The 13,188-nt window shown below is 34.9% G+C and overlaps 1 protein-coding gene across 3 annotated transcripts in view; it reads right to left on the reverse strand.

The window, feature by feature from the left end:
* LOC139696707 (protein EFR3 homolog B-like) overlaps positions 1–13,188 on the reverse strand; it is a 157,152-nt gene that overhangs the window by 24,746 nt on the left and 119,218 nt on the right. For 2 of the 3 annotated variants that reach the window (XR_011702639.1, XM_071595543.1), the window contains exons 6-11: positions 10,381–10,556; positions 8,459–8,595; positions 8,182–8,357; positions 6,112–6,241; positions 4,479–4,580; positions 1,198–1,335 (exon numbers count right to left, since the gene is read on the reverse strand). Coding sequence is in view for 2 of the 3 variants with exons in the window: in XM_071595543.1 (XP_071451644.1) it covers positions 1,198–1,335; positions 4,479–4,580; positions 6,112–6,241; positions 8,182–8,357; positions 8,459–8,595; positions 10,381–10,556 (859 nt within the window). In the remaining variant the exon portion in view is untranslated. Of the gene's footprint in view, positions 1–1,197; positions 1,336–4,478; positions 4,581–6,111; positions 6,242–8,181; positions 8,358–8,458; positions 8,600–10,380; positions 10,557–13,188 lie in introns of all 3 variants that reach the window. The other variant, XM_071595544.1, reaches the window with a different exon arrangement.

Genomic DNA, 13,188 nt, shown 5'->3' on the forward strand with positions numbered 1-13,188 from the left:
CTCTTTCCTTTTTACTCCAATGAAACCTTAAAGATTTCACATTAGCTAATTCTATTATACTTCCTAATCCTTTTGAATTTTAAATTGCACTGCATGATAACAAGGTAGTTCTGAATTTGCACACGAGAATCTGTGAGAATTAATTATTCCATTTCTAAATCTTTGTTGAACCATAATACGAGGGTCATCCGGAAAGTAGTACCCGTTCGTGAAATAAAGACACAAAAGTAAATATTAACAAACATAAAAAATTTTATTTGAAAGAGGATACTTTAAACTACTTCTCAACATAATCTCCAAGCAAATTAAGGCATTTGTCATAACGTGTGACAAGTTTCTGTATTCCTGCTGCATAGTCCTTCGCCGCCAGCTCATTGAGATACGCGAGGGACCCATCTTGCACAAATTTTTGCATAATGCAGATGGTGTTTAACAATTTCATGAACAATTGTTCGAGAAACATTGGGAAAATGCTCACAGATGTCATCAATTGTGACGCGCCGATCGTTCCTCACGAATTCGTCAACTGAGCTCACCAGTTGGTCTGTAATGACAGACGGTCTCCCCGAACGCTCATCGTCGTGTGTGTTCCCCCTCCCCATGTTGAAGTTGCGACACCACCGCCGAACAGACGACTCGTCCATTACATTGTCTCCATACACCTCCTTTAATTGGCGATGAATATCACATGGGCGAACGTTTCTTGCATTGAGGAATTTAATCACTGCCCTCACTTCACAACTGGCGGCGTTCTCAATTTTTTTAAACATTGTAAACAATCACAGAAACAACACAGACAATGCTAGCGTCACGCAACTTGGCTCAGAGAAGGCAGACAAGCCACTGAAGCTATCTGACCTCGTCCAGCGGCTACTCGCGTCGTCAGCACTTCATGCGGCACGAACGGGTACTACTTTCCGGATGACCCTCGTATAATGATATAACTGATACCTACCTGTTTCTCCAGGCATCTTCCAACTATACTTATGCCCATGATGAAGTTTGAACCAGGCGTTAGTTAAAACACACCACTAAAGCTCTATAAACCCTTGAAGTGGTGTGCATTTGGCTCCTCGGAGTATGCTTGGACCCACATTTGAATCTCGCCCACTAGAAGATACCCTCCCACTTCCATTAGACTCTTCTTTCTCAAACTTGCACCTATCAATATCAAAGATCTTAGAAGAACGTCTTTACCTCAGAGACCAATGTTTTCAGGTCAGTCAGGCCATGAATGCAGGCAATAAAGGAGAGGACTGAAATGACAGTGGAATGAATCCATGCTGACACACGAGGAGATTGAATTGGCAGATCAGGAATATTTATTACAGCATCCTGAATCAAAAATGTATTAATTAATTTCATTAGAGTTAAAATATTAACCATGAAATATTACTGTCTACACATAACTCTTTTAATATATGTATTATAAATTATCAGTGCACTTCAGCCCAAAGTTATACATTTTAAATAATATATGCCACACTCAACCATTGAAAGCAGGCATGATATACAGCAATAGTTTTTATGCCAAAGATGACCCAGGGAGAGGATAAGGCTAGTATTATTTATTATTGGTATTTCACCAACTAAGATAGGTTTTTGACAGACATGAACTATGCAATAATACTTTTTTGATTTCCCTTACATCTCTTTACAAAATACAACCTGACATACAACCCAACAATAAGACCCTCTTCAATTCCCAATATGTTCTTCCTCCCTTCAATCTATCCAAAATCCCTGAAAAAACTGTTCTGCATCCATCTTTCCTGCCTCCTTTGGATTTTTCTCAACAATCCCCTCTCCTCCCCACCATGCACAGAACTCCCTTGCTTGTCATCATTTATGTCCATTGCACCATTTACATCTTTTTCCACACCCACGTTTCAAAAACCTCCAATCCACATGTACACCTATTATCTTGCTTAAATGAATATGCATTGAAAGGTACAGGTGATAAGATACAGATAATGAAGGATCTCAGGCTTTCCCGGCGAATAGTATTCAGGAATTTTTCTCGGGTTTCCAACCGGGTCAGGTTTCGGAGTACCGACGTTTCGATGGCTAACTCTGCCATCGTCTTCAGGGTTGAAGTGCAGAGCATGGAAATTGCCGGGTATTTATACATGTTGCGTGGGTCAGGTGTGGCCTGATTGGTCGGATGAGTTTCTTCGGCCCGCGGACCGGAGCTGGCCGAAGAAACTCATCCGACCAATCAGGCCACACCTGACCCACGCAACATGTATAAATACCCGGCAATTTCCATGCTCTGCACTTCAACCCTGAAGACGATGGCAGAGTTAGCCATCGAAACGTCGGTACTCCGAAACCTGACCCGGTTGGAAACCCGAGAAAAATTCCTGAATAAGATACAGATAAGTCTCCTATCCCTCCAATCTACTCCAATTTTATGCCATACATTCATTGATTCTTCCCAATTTAATCTACTGAATGCATTCTCAAAATCCACTGAACAAAAAATTCCTTCTGATTTTACTTTATATTCCTATCTATTATTGGCCATTCCTGCTATGGGCACATGCACACCTGTTATCTTTCTGAACCCAAATGGATCATCCCCTAGGTGATCATTTACCCGCCTCTCTATCCTCCTACTGATGACCCTGGGAACTACTTCCGCTGCAAATGAAATCAAACACATATTGTTCCATAGTTCTCACATATGGCTGTCTTTTCCTTTTTTTGGGATAGGAAACAACCCTACCCAAGAAAACCATATGTAGTTCTGTGGGAATATTGTTTACTCACACGGCCTCCTTATTTGATTATTTCCCCTTTCTATCTTGCCATAAAGTAATCCTGGACCTACGCTGTCCTTATCTACCTCATATTCTTTTTCTATTGCTAAGCTTGCTGGCCATATGCCTTCACCATATAGTTCCTCTATTTATCCCTTCCATCTCTCTTAAATCTTCTCTGGTTCAATTAATAATTTTTCTGAATTATCTTTGATTGTTTGCATGGATTGACCCTTCTTACTTCCTGACAGTGCTTTCACCTTCCTGTACAGCACACCAATTTCACCTTCCCTTGTAAACTTTTCATATTCACACACCGCATCTTCCACCACACTTCTTTTGCTTTACAAGTATTTGCTACCTGCCTCAGTATATTATTTAACTCTTTAAATTTCCTTCTACCTAACTTTGTATTTACATTCTTCCATTTCCTTCTCACATCTATCATTCTAATCATCTTATCTATAATCCATGGTTTCTTTGTCCCTTTCCTATGTACTATTCCTATAGATTGTTTCATTTGTGGCTTTCAATATCACTATTTTGATATGTTCCCATTTTTCTCCAGTTGTAGCCATCTCCTTTTTCTCACTCATAGTTTTCTCTACGGCCGCTGGTGGCCTTTCTTACCATCCCAGTCAATACATGCATTCCATGCATGCATGCATGCATTCCATTTCCTTAACCATCTTCCCTGTTTCATTCTCTTGAATCTGTCATTATACTTTAATGGTACTAAATTATGATATGAATGGGCATCTACTCCTGGGAAACTGTGTGAATTATTGCACTGTCCCTAAATCTGTGCCTATGCATAATATAGTCTGAGGATGTAAAAAAATGGTGTATAAGGTATAAATGGAAAACTCTGGGACTTGAGTAAAGGATGTTGTAAAACCATAGGAATAACTTCACCATTTCTGGTTTTCATGACTATTTTCATTATTATTCCACATGCTTGTGCTCGATTCTAACTCTCAGAAATAACTTTAAAGACAGCAGGATTTGCTATTGAATGCTAATTATTATACTCCAAGTGAATTTTATAGTTGAAAGAAGGAAGAGCCACAATTACTGATTATCAAAGTGACAATAGGAGGGTCTCATCAATATGCAGGGGAAGAATTTGGAGGTTATATTAGACCAACAAATTAAATTAACCACAACCTCAGCTCCCCATCCAGGTAGCATAAAGGAGGACATGATAAGTGATGAAATGGGTCTTCCCTTATCCCTATATCTTTCCTATTGTGGCTCCAAGAGGGAATATATAATTTTCTTGGATGAAAGACATTATTTCAAGTTGACAATAATTGCCTAATTGGTAAAGATTTTGATATTTTGAAGTTTTGATTGATGAATGTTACCTTCCTTCACTCAAGAACCAAAATCTTGGAGATGGGGCTTAGTGGTGTTACACAAGTAGACCTTTACAATCAAACTAAGAAGACATAAAATTATAAGCTAAGTGGAATAGTCAGATTAATAATACCCCAAATAGTGAATTCAAGGGTAGTGGGCTTGAATACAACTTTATCGATGCCATATTAATTCACAAAAAGAAAACTCTCTCAGCTTGCCTCTGTTGAAATTTTAACAACTAAATGAACTTTGATAAGTATAACATGGAAATTATTTCATTTCATATATAACTTTTCTATTTTCTGTAGGAGTAATACAAAAATAAAGACAACAGTAGTGAAAATTAGTTCTTACCTGGATATTCACCATGAGCTCAGCTATATCTCTTGCAGTGTGAGGATATTGCACTTCTATAAGGATGAGACAAACAGCACAAAATAAAGCTTCCAGATTGCTCTGAAAATAATAAAAAAACAATCATTGAGATTTTAGAAATGCTAATTCTCTTTTATAATTTTAAATAATCGTTATTTATTATTCAAATTATTAGTGGCGAAAGGGGTCACTTTGAGCATCTTTTTTCCTCTTTAAGATTTCCTTGATTGCTAAATTAAATCACCAACGTTTCTTGAGTATAAAGTAAGGAAAAACATTTATGAAGATGCACAATTTTTTACAAATATATTTTGTTTGATGTTCAGTGAGAATAAAAATAATAAAAACTCATTCTTACCACATTTCATTAATAAGAGAATGAATTAATGATCTTACAGGTGTCTCACCTCAGTGGGGTGGCCAATGAATGAAGGTTTCTCATTTAAAACACTTTTGAGGAAGGCAATTGTAAATCACCACAATTATTATCCCATGAACTGATGATGAAAATGATTATGAAAATGAGTCCTGGCAACCACTGAACTCAGTCCAATCAGTCATGTGTCATGCCCAGCAGTGGGAAAGGCAAGGCCTCTACAATAGTCTTCTCACAAAATCCTTGCAAACCAAATTGAGTAGCACAGAAGAGGAGCAAATTAGTTAGAATAAGAACATGAGATCTTAGAATGATGTTGGGGGCAGGAAAATTAGAAAATATGAAGCAAAAGATAGAAATATAGCAAGGATTACTGGAGTCATAGTATATAGTAATATACAGCGGAGGGGAAAAAAGCCAGAGGGGGTTGGCAATGAAACAAACAAAAAGATAAGAAGAAGCATGGTAAGTTCAGGTCTACATGTCACCAAGCAATCAAAGAGAAGAACAAGTAGATACAGTAAACGATCGGGACACAGGAAGGTATCAGTTAGACTATACATGTGCTATGGCTAGGCACAGATTTAGGAACAGTGCGATCATTTCCAGGAACAGATGTGGACTCAGATCACAATTAAGTAATTATGAAGTGTAACATCCGATTCAAAAAGATAAAACAGGGAAGATGATTCAGGAAATGAAATGAAAAAGTATTAACTGGATTGACAAGGAAGAAGTATCAGCAGGATGTAGAGAAAATCATGAATGAGGAAAGGAAGCTGGCTACTATAGAGGAAAAATGGGAACATATCAAACAAGGGATAACAATAGCCACAAAAGAAACTATAGGAATAGTAAATAAGAAAGTGAAAATACAACCATGACTAACAGGTGAGATAATTATAAAGATAGACCAGAGGAGAAATGAAAGAGTCTAAGTACAGAGTAGACAGAAGGAAGTATAAAAAGTTAAATAATAAATAAATAAATGCTATAATGCAGGGGTGGCTTATAAACCTATTATACATGGAACTACCTCTGAAAGGTTAGCGGTCAAAAAAGTCAGTAAATAGTGCGCTGAGTCAGAATGAAAGAGAAGTATTTGACTGCATAATAATATTAATTTTTACCAGTGGGCTGTAAATAATGTTCTAATCATGGAATGACTGATGACCGCATATTGATTCTTGTTGGTACAACCAAATCTTATGTGAAAAGGAAAGCAAAGTCACTCACCATCACATTGGAATGGGTAAGAAAGCTTCTATAGAGGGAGTCATAAACATCTTTGCGCTGGAGCCGGAAGTATTCCAAATCATCCTCATTGCTTTTAATCTTTGCAAAATGATCACTTTCTCTAAATATTCTGAAACAATTAATGAATGAACAACTTAATGAAATACATAGGTATTTTTCTAACATCACTACATTCCTACAGACTAAATGTTTACTGGTTGAAGATGAGTTTGTGTTTAGATGTGGCCGGTGGGCACATCTACAGAAATGGATAATTTTTATAGCATCTCTCTTACTAGAATTCAAGTCAAACATGAGTTAACTGTTAACAGCTCCTGAAGTTGCTCTGAGTGAGGAGAATGAGCATTAAGTCAAAAAGTTCTCAATACTCAACAGGAAATCCTGAAAAAATTACCAACATAGTTAAAACACTAAACACTACAAAAACCTTTCATTTTAGTATAATGATATGTTTGGCTATGCTTGCTTTATGTATTTCAAAGCATTTTAATGTAATGGGAGAAATGAATAAAAAATATTGCAGATTGAAACAGAAGTATTTAAAATTTTGGTATGAATAGTTTGGAAGGATATCAATCTCATTAAAAAATCTATGCCTGAATCAGATCTCACAAGTAAGGTTTTTTTTTAAATGGAGGATTGAAATGGGCAGTTTTTGCAGAGGAGGAAGATAGGGTAGTCCACTACCACCAAAACTAATTGATTCCCCATGAGCTGAAGCGAGCATGAATTAATTCACAAATGAATTTTTTTATATTAATCATTACGGGTCTATTAGCCTCAGCCCCATTCCTGGTTAAGCTTCTTGACTCTCCCCAAGTAAAGTATGTTGGAAGAACTTCAAAGTAGAAAAGCGAATGAAAACTGGACTAAGGGGTAGAGTTAAATATTTAAAACTGTGAGGAGAATGTTGACCAAGCAGAGATTTTTTTTAATTTAGCAAACAATTTTTAGTTGCATGAGAATTCATACAAAAAATGTCACTAGGTATTTCTCAAAGAAAAAATAAAATCTTATAGAAGCTGATAAATAGTAAGAGATAAGAGCACCTCTAAATATGAAAAAAATTGTTGCAGTTGAATTTGAAGCCTTTTTTTTATCCTTTTCCCTCACATTGGTACCAATATTAAATTGTTTTTTTGAGGAACCCCTTTCAACTGATGAATTTACTTTTAACTTGTTAAGTTTCACATAAAATTCAAAACTTCATTACCTAAGTCAGGACTCTGTCTCTTTTAATTATTTAATGAATGGAATTCTTCATGAAATACTTACAAATGTACTAAGAAATATGGCTGCGCATGCGAATACTACCCACGATTAATTAGAGAAGCAATTGAGATCGCAAAAAACCCGGAGAACATTAACAGAGATGAAGGCTACCATCTACACAATGCGTGGAAGAGAGTTCTCCGGAAATGGACCAATCAGCAAGCAGCCACTAGACGGGACCACCTATATAAGGGTGGCAAAATTCTAAGTCCCTCATCTTCGACCTGAAGACGCCGAATGCAACTTCGGCGAAATTGTTGTCAGAATCAAACAACAATGCGGTGAAACCGGACAATGCAGAATACTTCGTACTAAGAAATAGTATCAATTAACTAGTCTTCATTTGTAAAACCAATGTAGTTTTTCCTTATGCACACCTCAAACTAGTCTATGAATTGGCAAAACTTCATGCATGGGCAATTAAGTTACAGGCACCAACTCCTAGGCATCAGAACAATATTCAATCATATACAAGTTAAAAGTGTATGCCTGCTTTTACAATGCACCCCAGGCATTGTTGAAAGACTCAATACAAATACGTTACTTCAACACTGTCAACTAACTCAATATTTATACCAATGTTAAATATACCACAGGTCCATTTCATTTATCCTCTGGATAATTTACATCCACATCATCTACCTTACCCTAATATAATATTTTCGCATTATATTTGATAAAACTAAGTTACTTTGAACAATCCTCACAACTACATATTTTACATAATATGCACATATGTAATGAAGGAGCTCATAAGTAAATCATTCTTGACACTACCTTGGAACTGAAACATGGAATCTAAGTGAATGACGATCTATTATATGCTGCAGTAATTTCAAACTTCTCAGATTTGCCCCTATATCTCCAAGTCCTGCTACTTTTAACAGCAATGATAATAATGTTTCTGGGAGACATGCTCGGAGTTTACGATATCCAATTGGCATTCTTGTAGCCTTAAATTAGAAAAGCACCCATTTAGTTGAATAATTGCTAATTCATTTCATTTCATATTTCATCAGTCAACAATTATCAATTAAAACTACTAAAGACTTACCGTGATAATCATATCTAACAGCTGGTATTGAGCAGCTTGGGAAATTTCTTTTTCACCGACATGAGTTAAAACAGCAATTAAAGTTTGGCTCATGTTATCCCATTTATCAAGAATTTCCTCATTTGAAGTCATTGTCTCTGTCTTACAAGTACAAAAGACACATTTGTCATAAAAAAAGCATTTGAGAGTGTTTATATTGTGTGATCTTTCCACATATCACACAATGAAACACCTTATACACAATTATTTCAACCAACAGAAATGCTAGTCAACTTTAAGCCTTTTTTTCCAAAGAATAACATGGGGTAAATACATTTTTTAATAAACAAGGAAAAAAATGCATTTTTATGATCATTATTATAAATGAATCTCTCCTTTTTATGCTTTTAGAGAAATATATTCAGCTATCTACATTTTAGCAGTTACCATTATTTGAGGATTCTCACATGATACCATGTAATTTGCCTGAATTAGAAGATTTCTAACTTTTATTTCCATCACATTAGTGCATACATTAAAATGCCAAGTTGAGATTTTTTTCCATGTAAAATCACCATTTTATATGACAAACTAAGATTCTACAGAACATAAATTAATAATTTTCTTTAGTTTATGTGAAAACAGAAATTAGGGCTCTAGGAGAGGGCTATATGATGCTAGAGGAGAATACAAATGAACAAGAAGACAGATTGATGAACTACTTAAAGACAAATATGCATACAAATAGAAGAGAAAGGCTTGTATGAATCACATCATGTGGCTGGATACTGAAAAAAGGTAATAGATTCATTAGGCATATAATTGTCACAATAGTGAACCTTAGCAAATACTTATTCTAGATGTGTACAGAAAGAACTTCAGAGGGATACTACAGGCCTAATGGTGCACCCTCTGTGCATTGCTGTAGCTAGCATTTGGTGTAATTACAAATTGTTGACCTCTCCAGAATAATATTTATAAGGGCTTCAACTATTCAAGCATTCTAACACCACAATATCATAAAAGCCATGCAACCTTCAAAATGCATAGCCTGGCAAGAAAGGGAATTGCAATAAAATGCATCTTAAGTTAGGGACCTTCTCTTCAAGCTGGATGTTGAAAGGGATTGGGGTGAGCTATTTCTACCTGCATAGATATTTATAAGTTGGCATGTGAATATAATATGAATTTAACATGTAATTCAAAATTTATGGCTGGAAAGAGTAGAGTTTATGAGTTTTTCTGCAGCTAACTATATAATTCAGAATGGAAGATATGAAAACAGAAATATGTAAGCATTTAGGTTTAGCAAATAGGAGAATTATGTAGAATTACAACATATCTCAAAGCAATTTCCTGCGGATGATACAAACACTGAGTTTACTCAGCCAATTTTTACATATTGTACTTTTCAAAGAAAGGTATAATAAAATTAATGAAATCACCAAAGTATTATGATAAAATAAATCAATAGCAACCAACTTTTCTTTTTGGTTGACCAGTGGCTAACTGCAAAGAAAAGCATCCATTCAATTAGTTGATGATTACCATTTTTACAAGTGAGTTGAAGTAGGTAGTTATAAAATGGTGCACACATTTCCTCAGTATTGACTATTAAAATTACCATAGAGAAATAATTCAAATTCACTGTAAAAGGAGAAATATATTGATAATGTTGCATCATGCTCAAAGTGATTAATCCTTTGGAAGAACTCATAAATGTGGATTTAAGAGGCATTATAAGCTCAAATTTTCTGACAAAGCAACAAAAAGTAAACAATTTTCATTGTAATGTTTGGTAAATAGGATGTATGTACAACATACTTCCTAAGCCCAATGGGATAAACAAGTATTTTATGTTGAATAGATATAGTAAGTTGAGCATTTAAAACCCATAATCAATTGCAGGGAATTTATTGCTATAGTATTTATTCATACACTACCCTCCTCAGAAAGAATTGTCTCATCATTCGTTGAAGAAGAATGATGCACAGGTTTCTTGACCGGCATAAACCTTAGCTTGGATGAAATAACATCATCCACAAAATTCCTCAGGCAACCTCTGATGGCACTCTCGGTCATGTCCCATTGCTTGCTGTCTCTTTTGATATTTAAGTACCTAAATTGATTGAAAAGATATTAATATGAGAAGCATGTAAAAATCCATTTTCAAGGCAAAAGTTGATGTTTAATCAATATATGCATATTACTTGGATAAAGAACATATCATGTGGACTCCCTGGAGGATGATTCCAGGGAAGCAATGATGAGGAGTTTTGCTTTTTCAAATAAGTTTGTTGATCAACTTGTAAATTTGTTGGCCAATGTAACTATTGTACACGATGCATTTCTTACCAATACTCATAGAGTACCAATGTGAAACAACATTTCTACTTCCCCCAAACACATAACTCTTACCTTAATATGCCTCAAAAGATGCCAGTCTGTACGGCTATTCAATATTTCAAAGGGAAGAGAAACTTCAATAGTAAGAATTGCACTTGACAAGGCAAAGGATAGAAATTAGATTTTTTGGAAGGACATGACAATTTCTTATATTTCATAATAATTCTAGAAAAAAAGAAGAATTCTCACACTGTGGAGGATGTTTCATAGCTTCTACTTTCCCCAAAACTTTCCCTCCACCTGCTCATGTAAACTTCCAAAACCAGGACTGTCTACTTGGCACTGACTTGAAGCCATGCTGAAAAGTTATGTAGGAATGGAATAATAAGATAAAAAACTAATCTTCTAGAGACTAGTTGAAACCCTGCTGCTTCAAATAAATTGTCTAACATGTTCATATGACGTTTTCTGACCATTTCTTCTCACAGTCATTTCCTCTTTCTGATCCCTTATACGAGCATGCATAACATAGAGCAAGTGGGTGCAGGAGATATGGGGAGATGATAAAATACTGAAAATAGTTGTAGAGGGGAGAATTCTGGAAAAGCAAGTTAGAGGGAAGAAAAGAATAGGCATTTTGCATGGAGATAAGGTAGGTAGAAAGTATGCAGACCAAAAGAATGATTTCAATATGAATGATGAGGTTTCAGGATACTTGAGTCAAGTAAGTTAAGACCACCCTAGTAAGTTAGGAGCACAGTAGTGTGTAGTGCTAGCGTCCATCAAACACTTACACTAACCCAGTAATATACGGTTGAAAAAAGCATGGATTCATGGAACCTGTGAAAGCACATATTGGCTTAAGAATCCTACATTTTGGTTACAAGTACAAGTCATTTGATTCACAATTTGAAATCGCTTTTATAATTTGCAGAGAAAATGACATATATTATAAATCCTTTTGCTGCAGTTTGGTGCACATTTTATCCTCAATTACTATAATTCAATCCTAATCTTTCAATTTTTGTTTTCACGAGGACAAATCAGGTTATTTCCCAAAATTTATATAAAGGCGGCAATTGAAAATATGTAAGTTTTAACCGCAAAATGTTTTCCTGAACATTTGTTAGAGACTAATCATTTTTTGGTCTTATGAAACAGATTTTACATTTCTACATTCACAACTGAAAGCAGAAAAATAAAATGTTCATATTTTTCAATTCTCAGGATCTTGAATAATGTCAGGTAGCTTATCACTAATCATAAGTAAAAATGCATTGTAAAAGCTTGATAACATTTGAATTCAATATTAAGTCAGTGAATGTAACAATGATACAATTATATCAAAAATTTAATCCACCCTATTGTATAATATATGATAATTAATTTGAATTAGAACACACCCAGGCCTCATCTCCTCTTCATAATGATTTACAGAATCAAGAGCCTCAACAATTCTGATGTACATTGTGAGTAAAATATCAAAGGCAACCCATCCATCCTCACCTAAGAATAGAAAATTAAATAAAATTAAAAACCAAATTTCAAAATGCTTTTAAAATATCTATGCCTAAAGATATATTTTTAATATCGAAATGAAGCTGACTCAAATGTTACATCTGTGGCAGTAAATCTGTGCAGTACATCAGTACAGTCGATAAAAAGCTTACCAGAAATTGAAATACTACATGGAACTAACCCCAACTTAGCATGAAAACAACAAAATTTAATGAAGCAATGCTCTGGGAGCCGAGGGTAGAAGTCTGGAATTTGAGTCAGAGTGAAATTAAAAGGAAAAGAGTTTGAAAATGCCACAATATGAGATGCATGGGAACATCCCTTATGATTGTTTCATCCTGAAAACAACATAGCACAAGTTTTACCTATAACCAAGGATGCCCCAGTGAAATAATGATTTTTAATATACAGTACATACTGCAATACATATTTGAATCCAATCATGGCTTGTTCATTCAACTCAAATAGAACCTTGAATTTAATTTACTTTGCATGAAATTATCTCTAGAATGACAATTAATTGAGGTTCTGAACAAAAATTTGCAGTTTTATAATATGAAATCTAGTTACCTAATTCCAGAATGTATATGGTACTACCAATTTTTGGGGAGAAAAAAATAAAAATAGGTTTAATCTTTCAAATTTCTTTGGTTCAAATTATCTATAAACGATTATTTTTACAATAGCTGTTTACTGGAGAATAATTATTGTTTATAGCAGTATTGCTTTACTCATTCTTCAAATTTTGATAACCTTTGAAAGAGTCACCATTGAATACAATTCACTTGTCTAACCTTTTTTTCCAATATTTTTCCTTTTTTTAAAAGCCACTTTTTGATAGGTCCTTCAAAATTTCTCTGCAATCTATTCCTATTTTCTGTAATATA

This window comes from Hetaerina americana, unplaced genomic scaffold (assembly GCF_022747635.1).
Source record: "Hetaerina americana unplaced genomic scaffold, ioHetAmer1.1.p SCAF_7, whole genome shotgun sequence".
In the NCBI taxonomy this organism is placed as follows: Eukaryota; Metazoa; Arthropoda; class Insecta; order Odonata; family Calopterygidae; genus Hetaerina; species Hetaerina americana.